We start from the raw sequence: 18856 nt of genomic DNA, 5'->3' as shown, positions 1-18856 counted from the left end.
TTAGATACAATTTGTGTATTGCAAGACTCATTTTCAAAGGGGTTTGCTCCTATACGTAGCCTAAACTTATTATTTAAAGTTGAGTATAGCTATATAAATAAATGGTACTCTCATTCTCTAGTAGTTTTAGTTTTTTTTCCCCAATTTTTTATATGGCAGATTCTTCAGAAAAAAATTCTTCCTCTGATTATTTTTGTGCTGATTTTAAAGGTATTTATTTACTTCTAATTCTTTGTTTTAATTTGATTTTATTTTCTATGTTTAATTGTTTTGTATATTTTATCCATGAGTAAGTTGAGATTAGTTATATAAATTTTCACGTATGTTAAAATGTTTGTTTAAATTTCAGGAAAAATATTGACTAAAGTTGAAACTGAATTCAGTGAAGATGAAGAAGCTTTGATAATCAGTATGTACAATTTGCTTGGCAAGAGGTTTCTTAACTTCTTCATAAATTCAATAATACAATAGGCATGACAAATCATACAAGCATATATATATATATATATATATACTCGAGTAATAACTCAACATCAAAAATAAAATAATCAAAATACTCCTTAATCCCTCTCATAATATATATTTTTTTTAACCTAAGTTGAATTATTTAATTATTCCCATGGATTTAACCAACACTCCTCAGGTTTTTTTGGAAATCTTTCAGTATCTTGACAATAATCATAAATGACAAGATTTCTTTGTACCCAAGCATAATCCAATTTTTGATCACTTGATAAATGCCATGAATCATATTGATCCCACCAATTTTGTGTTGTTGTTGAAACACAAGATGGATATGGATCTTCCCATTGACAACCATCCACACTAAAATCTTTGTATGATGAAACAAATGGTTGATTTTTCCAATTTGTTTTCTCTAAACCACCTCTTGTAGCCCAATCATCTGCATTCCATATACTTGAAAATAAGTACATTGGCTTCTCATTTGGGAAGAAATTGTTTGTGTAATTCGCGTTTTTGTACACTCTTATTGGTACCTTATCCACGAAAAACCTGTACATGTTTGACAACATTTTTGACGCAAACTCTTATTAAACGTGAAAGAATCTCGTTCGTTCATCGTAATTTAATATAATGAAAATTAATAGGTACTTACACAATTTGGTGAGTATTCCAAAGAACTGAGTAGGTGTGAAAATCCTCAGTGGGGTCAAACCATAAAACATGTCTCATCTCACGATTACCAGTTCCATTCTTGTACACATTTGTTTGAATAAGATAAGGTTCACCTGTCCTATTCCCCAAGAACTCAAAATCTAATTCATCTCTTGTTGGTCCTGCTCCATCTTCTGTGCACATCTACAATTCATTCAAAAATCCATATAGTTTAACAATAATAATATACTCAGTATAAGTACAATCTGGAGATCAAAAAGTGTGTACGCATACTTTTTCCTACCTTGTGCAGGTAGATAGACTGCCTATGATAACATACTTAATGTAATCTTGCAAATAGAATATGGAAAAAGTGATGTGTACGTAGATTTTTACCCCTACTTATAAAGATAGAAAGACTGTTAAAAATTCCATTAAACATATTACAATATGACTAATCGCACAAGTAAAATCAAAAAATTATTTACATTATGTGTTGGATTGCTAGAGTTGATACATGTTCAAAGTTGTTTATAAAATGTGAGATTAGTAATCTAGAAAACAAAGTAATTTAGTAATTACTATAGTAATGTAAAAATTCTTTTTTTAGAGGGATGTCGAAGCAATTAAAAAAGTAATTTCTGAGTGACTAATAAGTCATGAAATTTGAGCATTGAAAATCAATCACTAATATTTGCTTTGAAATAAATTATACGCATTACACTTTTAAAATTATATCTGAACGTGAAATATTTTATACATCGATCTATCATTTTTAATATTATGTATGAAAAAAATTGCAACTTACATAGTAAGCTGTCACAACACCAGCAGAGTCACCTCCCACCAATTTCAACTTCATGCTAAACCACCCAAATCTATATTTCTGTTTGGTCATAAATCCACATCCTACATAAAAAAAAAATTAAAAAATCAACCAATATTTGCAAAAATAAGTAAAATAAAAGATGCAAATGTCAATTGGTATATATTAAAAATAGAACATTAAATTCTTGAATTTTAATCACCACTATAAGGATGCGATTAATTGAACACCTTTCTCATAACATAACGAGTCAAATGTAAAAAAAACAATGAAAATTTGTATATATTGAAAAAAACATTGAATTCTTGAATTTCAATCACCCAAATAAAGAGAAACTCAACAATGTTACGTAGATCGAAAGGTGATCAGTTGAACATTTTTCGTCAAAACATAAAAGATTCAAATTTTTTAATTTTTTTATTTATCAAAGTAGTATTAAAAAAAACACTAAATTATTGAATTATAATTACCTGCTTTTTTGTCCAATGATAAATACCAGATCTGTCCATCTTCAGAAGTCTTGAAATGAGTTTCTGGACAACTTTTACTAAAATTGTCATCAAATGAACCTTGTACTTCAGCTTGTGTTGATGAAAAAAGTACAACAATTATTGCACTAAGTACAAGAAAATAAGCTATAGGAGAAGCCATTTTCTCCCCAAAATTTTAAAAAAAATAAATGGAATTAAAAACGTCACAAGAGGAACTTGAGAAGTGAAGCTTCTTAATAAGTTTGAATCCTTTTAGAGAAGAAATATAAATAAATAAAATAAAATAAAGGAAGTACAGATCATTGATCACTAGTTTTGGTCATGTCAAGGGCAAAAATGGAAATGAATTTTTTTTTTCCATGTTTGTTGCTTTTGTATTGTTTCTAGTGTTTATACTACTTTAACCTTAGTATATAAATAAAAAAATAAAAAAAATCCTCTCCTTTTAGTAGGAGACATTGAAGTTTGTCCAAAAAGTTATGTTCACCTATTTTGAGAATAATAGTTTTTTCAATAATATATTTGATTTAATTTTATAAATAGAATTTAAAAAAAGATAAAATATACATAATTTTATCATTAAAAAGATTATTTATCATAAATCCTAAATTAAGTAAAACATATCAAATCAGATATATAAATAATGAAACAAGAAGTAGTGGCGACAACAAACAATTTGATAACCAAAGCAAAGGGCACGAAAGAAAAATTAAAATGACGTTCAACTACGGAAAAAACTTGTTTTCATACAGTATTTAGCCAATATAAAATATATTATTACGTGATTTAATGAAGATGTCTCAAAAAACACGTTACACATAGCTGTTCTGTTTTACAAAAGTTAATAGTTCATTATAAAGAGGCAAATATAAGTTTAAATTTTTAGAAGGGCAATTTAGGGATTTATCCCACGATTACATATAATCCAAACGACCGACAAGCTGGAGAAAGCAATTGACAGAAAGATGAGTGAGGTGGAAATGACCATAATGCCCCCATGAACTTCACTGAATTTTTGTTAAAGAAAAACGTGAGTGGGGTCTAATATGCCTGCATATGTGAACATGACTCTATTTGATTTGTCTTATAAATAATAGAAAAAACTAGTTAAATTTGACAACTGGATTTTGCTCTTTTGATTGGTCCTCTATAATACACTAATTGATTTGTTTGTTGCTCCAATAATAACAATACAACCCTTTTGCTCTAACCGAAGATCGATATTCGTTTTGAAATTTGATTTATCTCATACTTATGTTATCAAAATGTTTCTTTCGAAACTTATAAAAAATAATTCAGTTTCAGGATTCAAATGTGAAATTTATAATTAAAAATAAAACTATTTATTGTCTCATTATAATTTTTAGTGTAAATAACGAATACAAATTACAGTTAAATTAAGTTTTTTCGAAAATATAAAAAGAAGTCGGAGCGAAATGAGTCATTTATCATTACTATAGGTGTTTAGTGGAGGTGTAGTAATGTGTTGCTTAAAATCTTCTTAATTTTGAAAAGTGTTTCTTATTAGAAGAAGTAAATCTGGTAAACAACATTTTGTGTTTAGTTAATCAATTTAAAAAACAAAAATACTTTTGAAAATATTGAAATAGTAGTACATTAATACTTTTTGCTTGGTCAATGTTCTAAAATTGATTCGGAAAAAAACTCTTTTTTTTAATTTCTGGAAAAAAAACAATTTCTAATACGATTCAACTCATATTTCTCTAAAAGCTTGACCAAATAACTCAAAAAATATTTTTTTTCAAAAAGAAACTTTTAATTTTTTAAAAAATTTGACTAAACAGACTATCGATCTCAAACTAATTAAACTCTAACTAAATGAAATTTCTTAATTCATTTGCTCCATACATAATCAAAGTCACTAGTGGAAAACCAAAAAAATAATATTTGACCCCACAATTTATTTTAGTTTTTAGTAAAAGGAAAAAAAAACACAAGTGGAACAAGTATTGGGGCCAGTAAGATAAATTAAGCGGGATATTTATATTAATCATTTGACTTTACTGCTTTGGATCTCTATAATTACAGAACAAACTTACTTTTAAGTTTTTTAAATCTTTTATTTTATCATTAAAAGCAGAGAAATTTTATAATTTTTGGTTGCTAGGAATAAAGATGACCGACATGCTCATGCTTCCATTAACTCTATGTTACAACAACCTGTGTTTTTCGCTGATTCAAAATTTAAATTTTACGAATTTATGTTATGTTTGAAATTTTATCGTAAACGTATTTGATTTGTTGAATTGAGAATAATTTTTTAACATATTAATGAGATTTGAACTTAAAGTTAATAAGTTCAGATGAATCAGTACTCATGTTATTTTAGTGTATACATTTTCATTTAATTATGATTAATTAGTGTATATTTTTCTCTAGATTTTATTACATAATATATAATTCGTGTATATATAAAGTTAATATTAATTTTGATGTACATATATAATAAAGGCTTAACCCTTTTTAAAAAATAAAAAAATTGTGCGTTTACATTTTTATATTTAATTTTTTTTTATAAAAATTTTGATTCCGCTACTGATACACAATATAAAGACATAAAAATGAATCATTCCTATGCAAATGCCCCCATGTGAGGTTCAACAGTTGTACAGTTTTGAGACAGTAATGCATTGTCTGGGAAAACATATGCACTTACTATTTCTTAGATGTAAATTGCTTAGCCACTTTTATATTTTGATAACAATTGATTATGATAATTAAGTTACTGGCATTGACTAAAGAATTGCCAAGTTATGTGAATTAAGTTGAGTTATTACTTTATTTTGTTACTTTGACTTTTCTTTTTTCCCAACTTTATTATTTGAGTTGCCTATAGTTGCGATTTTTTAGTTTATAATTAGATGTTTTGTGTTTGAATTTTTAGAAGTAGAAAAGAACTTATAAAAAATGTTCACTCTATAAATAATCTACTGCTTGCAAATTTGAATTTAATCGAACATCAGTATAAATACTAGGCACTAGCTGAGGAAACAAAAAATAAAAGAGCATTAAAAACTGTGGTGGATTAATTTAGAACTTTTTGGAACTTGAGTTAATATTGATAAGAATAAAAAATATAAATATGTGACAGTTTGGCCGAGTGGTCTAAGGCGCCAGATTTAGGCTCTGGTCCGAAAGGGCGTGGGTTCAAATCCCACAGCTGTCAATTTTTTTACACAAAATGTTGCGTGCGTTAATTTTCAAATCAACAAGACACTCGAAATTTTTAAACTTTAAATTCACTTCAGTAATGATTTACGTAAAATAGCGATCAATTTTACTTCATCCATGGATCATTTGGGCTTTGTTAGCTTTTGTGATCTCTACATCAGAATTGGGCTTCTTAGCCTTTTTTGGTGGATGATACCTATAACAATTCAAAAGCAGTATGAAATTGAGTTAACTTAAGTAGGTAACATTAAGAAATAATATTCAGAAAACGTATACTTTTGTATATAAATATATACATATTTTTATATATAATTAGTCTATATTTTTGTATATTTGATTAATGAATATAATTATTTTTAGCCAAGCGGCTCACTATGTTAGGCCAACTACTATAGATTAGATTAGGTGATTTGCACATAAGCGATATTTTTAAGATTGTTTACGTCTAAATTAAGGACTTAGAATAACAATTTATATCTAAATTGAAGTATAAGAGCACAATCGGTCGCATACACGCTCCCGACCTCGCCAAAAATTTTGGTTTTAGATGAGTCTACAACGTTGTTTCGAATCTCCAAAGAACCAAAAAAAAAACTTGTCGAGTATGACCTAGGGCTATGCATGATGTTCTCCTCGTTGAATCAAATCAAATTAGACTTTTACTATCACACCTTCCCTTTTGATACGTCAAAATATCAAACATGATTTTCGATCCATATAAGATATATATTAATATTCTATTACCGTTTTGATATTTTTACGAAATCGACTATGTAGTATTTGTCACTATTGATCCATCTAATTCAAATTTGTGTCGCGTAAGATTTATAATGATCAAATGATACATTTGATTATACGAATATATATATTTTTTTAATTGTGATTGACCGCACACACGCTCCCAACCTCGCCATTTTGGAGCTAGACGAGCCTACAACGTTATTTCAAATTTCCTAAGGACAAAAAAAAAAAAAAACTTATCGGGTATGTCCCATGCTATGCCTAATGTTCTCCACGCTGAATTGAATCTAACTAAACTTTGACTATCACACAGAGGCGAACACAAGATTTGAAAACTTTTGGTGCACCCATATAAACATAATTATATATGTGGTCTAAGTTAAACTTAAAATAAAAACAATAAAAAGAGGCTTAAAGTGGGATCTGAATCTAGTCTAGAGGGTGATATTTCTAGCTTCTACCAATTGCACAAGCACACTTTTATGTGTTCTATGGATACACTGTTAAGTATATTTTAATTTCTACCAATTTTTCAAAATAATAATATATATATATATATATATATATTACATATGTTTTTTTCAGAAATAAGCATGTGCACATTTTTTTTTTCTATTTACTCATGATTTGGCCTAGTCGAACCAATTATAATATTGAAGGAGGGGACCTTCTCTCGAAAAAGCATGCACTCCCTCCATATAGCATGGGTCTGCCCCTGCTATCACACATCACCTTCTGATACGTCAAAATAACAAACAGGAAGTTTGATTCATACCAAAATACATATTTAAAATTTACCGGTTCTGATACTTTAACGAAATCATCTATGAAATATTTGTCATATTTGACCTATCTAATTTAAATTTGTGCCGTGTAAGATATATTTGATTTAGTTTTTTCCTTTCCTGTGATGGTTTCAGGATCCACCCTCTTACGTGTCACCAATCTATTAGTTACCGTGACACCACAAACCATCCTAGTCAGATAGAGATCCGACCCGACCCGAAGTCCATCAGTGGACTCGAGTCTTCTCCCTTCTTACAAAAAATAAAAAATAAAATATCCCTTTTTCCTCTGCAACCAAATCTCCTAAATCTTCGCAGGCTACAATGGCGATCTCCAAAACCCTAACCCTTATCGCCATTCTCCTAGTCCTCGTACCCATCAACCACTCCTTTTCATCTTCCTCCCATGAGGACCTTCTACCGGAGCTAATCAACCTCCGATCTCAATCTCCCACCGGAGTTATCCATCTCTCCGATCATCTTCTCCGTCGAATCCTCTCGGCTAAATCCCCACGATCCTTTTCATTTCTCATCTTCTTTGACGCTAAACAACTCCATTCAAAACCCGAACTTTCACTACCTACTCTAAAAAATGAGTTCTCCCTTTTATCCTCCTCTTTCCTCGCTAATAACCCAGGAAACAACAAGATCTTCTATTTTACTATCGAATTTGGTGACTCACAAGCTTCATTTGCGCTATTTGGGGTTAATTCATTACCCCATTTACGTTTAGTCCCACCTTCAGCTACTGATATGAAAAAAGATTCGATTCAAATGGATGGGTCTGATCTTGCCAGGCTTGCTGAATCAATGGCTGAATTTGTTGAAGCGAAGACTAAGCTTACTGTAGGTCCTATTCATCGACCACCGATGATTTCGAAGAAGCAGATGGCCGTTATTATTGCTGCAGGGTTGGTTTTGAGTCCTTTTTTGGTGAAAAGGGTACTTGCTGGAGGTACCCTTTTGCACGATAAGCATGTATGGATGGCGGGATCAATATTCGTTTACTTTTTCAGTGTTTCAGGTGCAATGCATAATATAATTAGGAAAATGCCTATGTTTATGATGGATAGAGAGGATCCAGGGAAGTTGGTTTTCTTTTATCAAGGATCAGGGATGCAATTGGGAGCTGAAGGATTCGCGGTTGGGTTTTTGTACACGATTGTTGGATTGTTGTTGGCTTTTATGACTAATGTTCTCGTTCGTCTAAAGAGTAGGACTGTGCAGAGGGTGGTGATGCTTTTTGCGTTGTTCGTTTCGTTCTGGGCTGTTAAGAAGGTGATTCAGCTCGATAACTGGAAGACTGGGTACGGTATTCATGCTTATTGGCCTTCAAGTTGGAAGTGATAGCAATGTAGTATTACCGGTTGAATGATATGGCTTCTATCATTAGGTAAGAGATGTGTAACAGCTTACACTACTTGTCAGCTAGCTTAATTTCGAACCTAAGTAGTTGACGCAAAAGTTTTAGCTTTTTTCGAGATGGATAGGTTCTGTGATTTATATGGAGCACTTATGTTTTGATTGAAGCTTTGAAAAGGGATTATGTACAAATTGCACTTAACATTTGCACGTATTTTGTATCAGTCTCTCTGTTTTGGTTATCAGTTTTGTTTGTCAAGTTTTGAATTCCTGCATTTTTCTATGTTTATATATCATGAGGAATTAGTCTACCCGAACTTTGGTGCAAAGTTCAATGGCAAAGGTAATACAGTTTGGGATGTGTGATTGATGGCTAGGCGCACATCATGAGCTCGAATAGACCAAGTCTTGTGTTTAAGTGGAGAAGGGGCTATTATTGACTAGTTTCAAAGCTGAAACAACAGTTTGTTGGTTATAAGATAGGATGAAAAAGCAGCTAGCTCAGTAGTGAAATAGTTAAAGCTTTATAGGTTAATAAGTTGAAACGCTGTTGATCACTGATTAGCACTCACTAGGATCATCTTTTACGTCTTCTATGAGCTTTTGTGGACAAAAAAGCATGGTCAGATGAGGTTAGTTATTGTGTCAAACCACAATTCTGTCGAACCCGGCCATTACATCCCGCTTGTAATATCCCATATAGTCTTAAATTGGCTTTTAAGGTAATGTTGCTCAAGAGGTTCATCAAGATTCTGTTGATGAGATAGTTGGACCACATACACTTCCTATGACGACGATGATAAGGAGGTTTAGAAATAGTGGAGTAATGGCTTAAAACCTACCTCATCCACATTACTTCTTAGTACCATGATTATCTTCGATATTAGTCGAGTTCTATTTGGTGAAAAATTGACAATGCATCAATAAACTGAGAGTAAATACTCAATGTCTAATACTGTATCTGAGTTGTATGTTAGCTGCAAGTAAGTTATGATATCCCAACTCAATTGATATGGCTGTAGACCAAAGATTTGGTCTGCTTGAACATGATGGTAGTACGATTTTTGGTGGTTTAGTATGTTGCATAACTGCAGCTAATGATTCTAGACTTCATGGGGGTCAACATATTGGTGCATAAGGTTCAAGTACGCTGTCACTCTGCTGCTATTATGTGTATGAAGGTGAATAGTAGTGCATTAACTGGTTAGACAAGGTGAGCTTTGGAGAACAAAGGATCAAATTTCTTTAGAAGGGGGAGGATAAACACTTGTTAGACAACTTGAAGAGTTAAAAGAGTTTTAGAGTGAGATATAATGTGACTGGGAATCTAATTTTTGCCCGACAGAAGGAAAACAATCCTATTGGTCATCTGCTTTTCAACATATTGTCGAAGCTTCAGATTCACAGTATCAAGCATAAGAAAGAGATTTAGAGAGAGATGTAATTTTTCTAGTAACTAGGATGTGAAATCAAGTCTTTGAAAGAGGAGAATTTTAATATGTGGACTGAAAGAGTGTAACTAACATGTAATCCTCTCTCAGTGATCATGCTAAACTCTTGGATCATTTGAGTCAGTTATTCATTTCATGATTTTTCAAAACAATTGAGTTACTTCCACTGCTAGACGACGGAAGGGATAGAGAAGAATGGTGGTCTGTGTTTAGCATATTTAAGTTTATTCCTAACAGCCATCTTGAGTGAGTCAAAAACGCTCAAAGCAACATCTCAGCCTCTGTGTATGCTTTTGATTGCCAATTTCTCCAGGATTTCCTTCTGGAGTTGCAACTGATACCCCTCTATTCGCATTATTTGGGGGTGGGGGGTAGGGTTGTGCTAGATCAACAACAAAGTTGTTTCCGTGTGACCACGAGTTTGAGTTATGAAATCAGCCACAATTTCTTACATCAGGATAAGCTGCCTCACCTACCTTTTTGGGCGATCCTGGGTGAACCGTGTGGTTTGTGCACTGAGCTATCCTTTTAGTTGTTTCACATCTATGATGACTGTATTAGATGCTGGAAGTGGTTTCAATCTTTGAATGGGCTTGTAAGATTGCTCAAATTCATAATCTGAGTCTTTCAAGTTACCAACTGCCCGAGGTAGTAATTATCTCGTGAAATTAGTTGAGGTACATATAAGCTGATTTGGACAGACGAAGAATGTTAGAAAGTGTTTTTAAGCAAAAAAGAATAAAAAAAAGAAGGGGACTTATTGACTTCCAATACATATGGTCATTTAATTTTAATTCACAACAAACTTTTTGTCATTCGTCTCTCTCCCTTGAATCTTGGTCGTCATTCTTTGGTTTGTCTCTCTCATTTTATACAAACACAAATGACTTAATTAACTTTTTTCAAGTTTTATTCCTGAACTATCCAATTATTTATCAAATCACACACCAACTATAAATTGTTCTATTTTACCACCTGAATATAGTGATATTTCAAATAGAAAAAAAGAACAATTGACATTTAATACGTATTTTGATAAATAACAATAATAGCTCAAATAGAAAACTCATTTACCTAATTATTCAAACATAAAACTTGAAAAATCAATAATTTACCTAATTATTCAAACATAAAACTTGAAAAATCAAAATAACATTTTATATTGTTAAAATGACATTTATTTTGAGACTGAGTATGGGAGTACTAGATAACCACAAAATCATTAGAAGACAAGTGTGCTTATAATTTATCAAAAACTCAGTGCTAACTGACAAAACCAACGGTAACTTTCTTTTCAAACCGTTGTGTCCCCCAAAAATACTCCATCTTTTCCCCTGTTTTTTTCTTCTTTTTATCACAATTTCCCATTAATCATCATCATATTCATAATTTTTTTCCATTGAAGAACCCAATCATAAAGAAAAAAAATGAAGTGTTTTACATGTTGTTTTCGTACTAATTCCAATCACAAGAAAATCATCACAAAAAAGTCATGTAGTAACAAGATCAATAGTATCTCTCCTCAAGCTCTCCAGGTACGTCGTAATAATCACTATTTATTATTCAGTTGATCGAGAGGAAGGCCTTAGACACAATCATATTATTCTTCTAGTAAATAACTAAAAATCCGATAAGGAGATTCAGTTGACCGAAGGGAAAGGTCTTAGGCGCACACTCGCGTGCTCACTTTGACTTTAACTAAAACGACCCTTTTACTTTGAATTTTGAGTTTGATTAGCTTCTTGTGTTATTTTCTAAAGGATTTGCTCGAGACTCGCGAAAAAGGTGAAGATATTGTAGCCATTAATGGTACGAAAGAAGAAGTTAATCACCACGACAAGATTGTGAAATCCATAAACCTCATCGAAGAATCAAAGTACGATTTTTTATTTAATTTTTCAAAACGAAAAAGATGCAATTTTGTGTTTTTTTTTTGGTTATCTCAAATCTGTTTTAAAAAAAAACAGGGATATAATTAGCAGAGAGAATTTGCTCGAGTTCGATGAGAATGGCGAAGCTTATGTAGACGCCATTGATGCTAAAAAAGAAGCTCGACACAAGATTGTGAACTCCATTAACCTGTTTGAAGAATCCAAGTAAGTTTTTTTTTAAAAAAAAATATTCAATTTTGTCTGTTGTTTTCGTTCACTCAAATTCTTCGAAAAACAGGGTCGAGGAGGAAGAAGAAGAGTCGAATAAAAACAGCAAAAATGATGAGGGCTTATTATCAAATCAAGTTTCTGCAAATTGCTCGCAGTATCTGAGCAATTTGCAGAAACATAACGGAGAAGAAGAAGAAGAAGTGGAAGAGGTTTCAAATTCAAGTGTGTCAAGCTATATATCTTATCCTCAGAATCATCGATATCATTGTTGCAGAAACAGCAATGATGAATTCGAAGATATTGATCTCGAAGATGAAGCTAACAACAATGGTGATGGAAATGAATCGAATCGTGAAGAGTCGTCTTACGAGTCATTGTTTTCACTCTCCATAGACAACTCCACTCGGAATGGAAATAATCCCATCCCCGAAATCATGTGCGACAAGGAGGAGGTCAACAGTCCATTGAAACCTATGTTGCTCAGACGTTTCAAAAAAGTATCGGAACCTCAAGAAGTAGTGCATTTTCGACACGAATGTGACAACAGTTTTGAAGAGTCTGAGCAACATAGATCACCAGTGCTGAATCCAATTCGAAATCCATGTCTATTGAAAGACACTAGCATTACAACGCCTCCATCACTATTGAATCAACAAGAGGAGAAGGAGAACATTGATATGAATCTTCTTGATTTTAGTACCACGCGTAATCGTGCAAAAGAAGAGCCTAATTTGAAGCGCGGAGAGAATGATGCTAGTCTCTCAAGCTGGTTAGTTGAATGTTCTCAAGACGATACGCCAAATTCTAAAAACAGTGTTGGTTCAGTCGGAAATTCACCTTCAGAGAGATGCGTAGGGCTTATTGATCGACCAATTTTAGGAGCATTGATAGTAGAAGAGCTCAAAGATGAAAAGCCGATTGTAATAGGGACTATCGGGAGCTATTTGAGACATACAGGGCAAGCTACCGGTGTTTCATCTTACTGAGGCATTTCGTCGAGCAGGTAGCACGCTCCCGATAGGGGGAGGTATATGTGCTTTATGTTAAGTTTGTATTGTTATTCCATATTCGACTATCCAATAGTTTTAAAGATTACTTCTCGATAAATATAATGAATTATCTCGTAATAAAATTAGTGGTTTCTCGATTACCTCTTTCATAATTAGAGCTCAGAGAAGGAATAGATAGAAAATGATATAGAACTCGAACACAATAATCGGATTGATTATCTTCATGTAAAAGATACTTGATTACATAATGGAAAAGATTAAAAAATCATCACTAACGTTAGGAACGTAATCAAATTTAATAGAGAGTGTCTTACCTTTAAAGTAAAAATTTAAAACATATTAAGTTATCAAAAAAATCAGATACTAAACGTCGAATACTAGATTAGAGAAAATAAAAAAAATTGCTGAGACTAAATTTAATAATTGCCAAGTAAATTATTTAATGAATATGCAATACTTGTACATATACTTAGCTGACTGCACTCTTAGGATAATGAAACATTGCATAGAAATATACAGCTAATTTAAAATAACAGAGTAATTAAATTAGGTATACAAAGACTTTTTGGACTTGGAAATAGTCTTTACACTTGACTTTAATTTGATATGTAGTCCATCAAAATAATAGCCAACAAATAATAATAACTTGCCCATAATAATTTAAGTAACATTAGAGTGGACTTTTCTCAATATTATCTCCTAATAATTGAAGTTTAATGGTGCAAGTGTTCTTCAAACAAAAGAGAAACAATTTCTGAGGTTGACAATTATTATATAAAAATTATTTGAAAAAAAATGCACAAGTATCTTTCAACCTATGCCCGAAATCTCAGAGAAACTTATATTATACTAAGAATTTATTATTCCTTTGGACTTATTTTATAAGTAATTTTCTATCCCTTTTCGGCTTACGTGGCATTAGCTAAAGAAAGAGCCAAAAAAGGATCTTTTGTGTATAATCCTGCATAATCTTGGGGGAAAAAAAAGTCAACCAGCGTTGGCCCGCAAGATAGTGTCACGTAAGCTGAAAAAGGGTAAAAAAATTATTAATAAAATAAGTTCAGGAGGTAATAGGACCTTAGTATAGTATGAGTGTGTCTCTGAGATTTCGGACATAGGTTGAGGGGTACTTATGCATTATCCGAAATTATTTATTTCCTTAAAGGTCAAAACATAAGTTAATAATTACGTATTTAATTTATGTATCACCAACCTTTGTATTTTGTAGGGACAAAAGTTCTCTTTAATTATGTTTCAATTTATACGATGTTATTTCATTTGATATAAAATTTTAATAAGAAAAAACCTCCTTTTGAAACTCATGTTTTAAATAAGTCACAAATATTTATATTGCTATAAATCATTTTATTAAGATAATATGAACATTTTAAAATTTAATTGTCAGTAAATATAAAAATATATTATTTTATTTTTTGAAAAGAGACTAAAAGGAAAGAGTTTTAGATATATTGAGACAAAGTGAGTAATAGGTAACAAAAGTGTTTCGTAATTTCTTTCTAATTTTCACTATATATATTTTTTTTAGAATTTTTAAAACTAAATTGCTTCTAATTATAGAAATGACAATTTTTTTAAGGAAAAAAACAAAAAAAGAATTGATGTCATATAAAATGAAATAAGTAAAATACTTTTGTTGTCTCAATTGATGTGCCACAAATCAAATTTTGAGAAATAAATGTCTTAATTTTGTTCATAAATTTTGGATATTAAAATTTTAAGTTTTTAAAAATAAAATACATATTTAGAAACTGAGTAAGAAGTACTATAAAGCATGATACCTAATCAATTGGAACAAAGAAAATAACATATATCAAAACCACAAAGAATATATATATATATATATATATATATATATATATATAATTATTAAATTTTTTTTGTAGTGCAACAAAATTAGTCTCCAAACACCACCATTATTATGGAAAAAATAAAATAAAAATTACAACTTGTACTATAAAATAATGTGTATTTTGTGTGTCAATGTCCATGTTCTTTGTAAGCTAACCTCTCAAGTATCAAGCTTACCTTTTTAGACAATTTTAATTGGTAGTTGTCCACCTCTACTTCTATTTCTTCTTTCTTCTTTTTTTAAAAAATCTATTTCTATTCCTCTCTAATTTTTCATCTTTCAATTTTATTTTTTTTATAGATTATTATCCAAACAAAACAATTTCCACATTCAAACAACAAATAGAGAGAAGAAAAAAAAAGAGAAAACAAATTAAAGGTCCTTTTGGGTATTTTTGCCCTCATATCATATATAATTTCTTGATTTCCTCATTTATTTGTTCTTTCATATATGCATGTTATTTTTTTTGCATGCATATATAAATACACAAAAAAAATAGTTGAAGGAGACATTAATGGGGAATATTACAATTAGAAGGAGATAGAAAAAGTTTATTACTTTTTTCATATTTCTCCTTCTTTTTTCTGCATGGCTTGTGCATTTATCTGAAAAGGTATTAATATAATTATCATGTTATTCAAATTCTATTTCATCTTTTCATTTTCATTTTGTTTCTTTTGTCAATCAATATTATTTCTGATTTGTTTGAGATTGAGGTATTGTTAATGTTGTCAATCAAGAATTCTCGTTCTCCCAATGCATTTGAGGGGGGAAAAAATGCAAAAAATGTGATCATTGGAATTTAAACGTATGAGCTAAAGCAATTTTTGAACTACTTTTTTTGTTACGTTAGAAGATTCCTTGTAACAAAAAAATTCAACAATTTCCATATACATAGGATTTTATTTTATCCTTTTCTTTAAATTGTATATTTTGAAAAAAAGAATTCAATTGAACCACGTCTGATCATATAGCTCTATCCCTACCCAAATCAAGGGCAGAGTAAGGTGGCATTATAAGGCATCACTCTATATATAAAGTCGAAATTATTCTTTATGTGTATATTGAATTGTATTGACTTTTCTTAATTTTCATGTGTCTATTTGTTTACCTTTTTAATGTTCAATTTTTCTCAAAACATTAGAAATTGAAAAGGGTATAAATTTTGTAATTTTTTGCTTTTTGGTTTAGGCAAGGAAATTAATATTTCTCATTGGTGTGGTCCTTCTATCATTTCTGAGCAAAGTATTATTGGCCTTTTGGGCTTTTACATTATATACAATGGCAATCAAAGTGAAGGGGATTTGCAAATATATCTCAAATATTTTTGGTAACATCTTTTTTCCTTTTTTTTTTTTTGGGAATTGCATGTTTTCTTTATATTTGATTCGAGGGTAAAAGTGTAAAAAAATGATTTTTTAAATTTACAGTTGTTAAGGAGAGGGAGTTGGAGATTGGAGGTCCAACTGATGTTAAACATGTGGCACATATTGGTTGGGAAGGTCCCTCTGGAGGTGCACCTACTTGGGTATGTTATCTTTTGTTCACATATTTGAGTTTCACCAAAATTTATTCGAACTCGATATTTTCATAAAACTTTAAAATGTAAGATGTTATATATTATTGCCTTAGTTTGTAGCTCTTAAAGTTGTCTTGTGTGGTCATGGATCTAATTATAAAATTAATTACTAATGCATGTATCAGGATAGACTGCATATGTTATTGAGTGCGAGTTGCGACCCTTCTCCAATTTCTTCATGAATGCAAGATGTTTTATGTGTTGAGTAAACCTTTTTTTGTTTTTATTTACTCTTAAAGTCGTCAGACGCTTGTGTCAGAATAAGTTATTATTATTCTCCTCGGATGCAACCCTTTCTCAGAGTCTGCATGAACATGCGATGCTTCGACTATTGAGCTAATTATTTTTGTAATTTTAAAGTTTAATTTGGTGTAAACATCATATGTAATTAAGTATTTTTCTTTTATTGAATCTCAACAATTCATTATTTTATATGAAGGGCTTTCCACATGCCTAACATTTTCATTTTTTTATTTTTGAATTGAAGATGAAATCATTCAAGGCAGGACCTGAATTTTCAGTAACTTCTAGTGGTAAATCTCAAGGTTAGTCTTGCTTAACATCCTTTTTCCTTTTGCACACCAAAAATCTATAGAGATCTTTCATTTTTACTATATAACGGTGGTAAAATTAGTTTTTAGGCCACTCGATTATTTTACGTAATACATGTTATCTCTCATCAATACATGTATCGAGTAATTTTGTCAATCAAAATTTTAGATTGATGTGAAGAAATCATTCAACGTACCTCTAGAAACTAAACGCTTGCTTGAAACCCCTTTATTATTTAGTGGAGCTTGATTTTATTAGATGGTCATTCAACTAATAGTTATTATCTGAAAAAATTAATTTTTTTTGTTGAAAAAAATGAGAAATCAAGAAAAATAGTAAATTTCTATGATAATAATTATTAATTAAGTAAACATTGAGAAATCTAGCCTTATTTTATCATATTATTTGTAACTTCAGATCATGTATATTTTCCATCATAAGAGAATTAAAAAATAGTAAGCTTGTCCTATGTTTTGTTGCATGTCTCATAAAAACTAAAGAATTCTTTTTTAAAAGATTTTTGCCTCATGACCCAAGAAAGGGACATAACATATCTGTGGTGTCATTTTATGAATTAGTATGGCCTTCTATTGTTATAAATTTCAATCAGAAAAATTTTACAAACTTAGACCGAATATATGCAACCCCTTAAATTTGCTCGAGTTTTTACTTAGATATTTCTACTGAATTGTAGTTATTGAATATATGATATGAAAGATAATTAAAAGTGAGTGTTTATATATCACTCCATGAGATGTTAACACAAAATTATTTTAATAGGCATTGTTTGTGTATTATAAAATTAGCTTAGATATCTAAATGAATTTTTTTATCGAGTTTAAGGGGTTGTATATTTGACGTTTGAACTTCATATGCACTTTGAAGCTAAGCTATGATATTGAGGGAAAAGATGAGCAAATTAACTACCTACTTTTGCTTCTTTAGAGGCGAGTTCAAAATTAAGTCTCAGCAAAAATTGAATTCATTCGAATATTAGATTATTCTACTTTATGTTTATCTTTTGAACATTTTCCCTTTTTATCCTATTGAAAATTGATTTTATTATATAGACGCTTATGACCTCCTCTCTACCTACTTATTACATTCATACCCACAAGACTCTACAACTCAATCTATATTAAACTTTTCATGAAGACACACTTTACTATAATTCTTATGACACATAGTTAAAAGCAACGAATTCAGTTGAACCACTTGCCTCTATAGTATACTTTTATTATATTTCAACGTATGCATGTCTTTTTATTATAGGTTGTGGTGAGACGACGAAGCAACTAACAACAACTAGCATTCACAAGGACATGAAAACTTCAGATGTTACTAGTCCTCCTAAGAAACAAAAAAGGAGGAAGCCTAAATCAACTTCCTCTCCAAAATCGAGTTCACCATCCACGTTAAGGTCTTCGCGAACAACTAAACACAAGGCTAAATCTGTTGAAGGCAATCACACACCAACACCCCTAGAAATGGTTTAATGTGTTGCAAGCAAAAATAAAATGTCAAGTTCAAAATGCACCAAAAAAAAAAAACAATGACATTTTGCATGTATTATAGTTGAAGAGGGGTAGAAAGTAAGTAAAATGTAGAGGGTGGGAACATAGAAATGTTGATTTAAGAAATATGGAAGATGAAATTTAATAGGAGGGGCTAGAGATCTCAAACACAAAGGTGAAAAATTTAATTGTACTAAAAAAAAAAGCTTGGTGTTTTGAGAGGTTAAAAAATACTAGAATTTCTGTTCCTTTATTCTATTCACTT

General features: G+C 30.8%; 4 protein-coding genes, 1 long non-coding RNA gene and 1 other non-coding gene across 6 annotated transcripts; 5 read left to right on the top strand and 1 right to left on the bottom strand.

Annotated features, from left to right (window-relative positions):
• The first annotated feature begins 103 nt into the window (after nucleotides 1–103).
• Nucleotides 104–592, top strand: LOC112941046 (uncharacterized). The gene is made up of 2 exons (XR_003245883.2): nucleotides 104–210; nucleotides 350–592. It is a non-coding gene; the product is annotated as an uncharacterized lncRNA (long non-coding RNA).
• SLXTH15 (probable xyloglucan endotransglucosylase/hydrolase) lies at nucleotides 420–5453 on the bottom strand. Its single transcript, XM_004234438.4, has 4 exons — nucleotides 2413–5453; nucleotides 1925–2025; nucleotides 1118–1320; nucleotides 420–1014 (listed from the first exon to the last, which is right to left on the bottom strand). The coding sequence occupies exons 1-4, from the start codon at nucleotides 2591–2593 to the stop codon at nucleotides 612–614; spliced, it is 888 nt and encodes a 295-aa protein (XP_004234486.1). The 5' UTR covers nucleotides 2594–5453; the 3' UTR covers nucleotides 420–611.
• Nucleotides 5454–5540: 87 nt separating this feature from the next.
• On the top strand, nucleotides 5541–5620 carry TRNAL-UAG (transfer RNA leucine (anticodon UAG)). Its single transcript has one exon. It is a non-coding gene; the product is annotated as a tRNA-Leu (tRNA).
• Nucleotides 5621–6976: 1356 nt separating this feature from the next.
• On the top strand, nucleotides 6977–8758 carry LOC101256748 (probable dolichyl-diphosphooligosaccharide--protein glycosyltransferase subunit 3B). Its single transcript, XM_004234439.5, has one exon. The coding sequence runs from the start codon at nucleotides 7476–7478 to the stop codon at nucleotides 8496–8498; it is 1023 nt and encodes a 340-aa protein (XP_004234487.1). The 5' UTR covers nucleotides 6977–7475; the 3' UTR covers nucleotides 8499–8758.
• A 2526-nt stretch (nucleotides 8759–11284) lies between these two features.
• Nucleotides 11285–13213, top strand: LOC101256161 (uncharacterized). Its single transcript, XM_004234437.5, has 4 exons — nucleotides 11285–11499; nucleotides 11725–11840; nucleotides 11932–12060; nucleotides 12134–13213. Exons 1-4 carry the CDS (start codon nucleotides 11392–11394, stop codon nucleotides 13050–13052), a joined length of 1272 nt encoding a protein of 423 aa, XP_004234485.1. The 5' UTR covers nucleotides 11285–11391; the 3' UTR covers nucleotides 13053–13213.
• A 2119-nt stretch (nucleotides 13214–15332) lies between these two features.
• Nucleotides 15333–18630, top strand: LOC101255861 (CRIB domain-containing protein RIC11-like). Its single transcript, XM_010319364.4, has 5 exons — nucleotides 15333–15559; nucleotides 16138–16276; nucleotides 16377–16474; nucleotides 17013–17070; nucleotides 18350–18630. The coding sequence occupies exons 2-5, from the start codon at nucleotides 16228–16230 to the stop codon at nucleotides 18571–18573; spliced, it is 429 nt and encodes a 142-aa protein (XP_010317666.1). The 5' UTR covers nucleotides 15333–15559; nucleotides 16138–16227; the 3' UTR covers nucleotides 18574–18630.
• The last annotated feature ends 226 nt before the right edge of the window (nucleotides 18631–18856 follow it).

The sequence above is a fragment of the Solanum lycopersicum genome, chromosome 3 (genome assembly GCF_036512215.1).
Source record: "Solanum lycopersicum chromosome 3, SLM_r2.1".
In the NCBI taxonomy this organism is placed as follows: Eukaryota; Viridiplantae; Streptophyta; class Magnoliopsida; order Solanales; family Solanaceae; genus Solanum; species Solanum lycopersicum.
The sequence above is the reverse complement of the archived record's forward strand: the minus strand, read 5'-3'. Positions and strand labels throughout refer to the sequence as shown.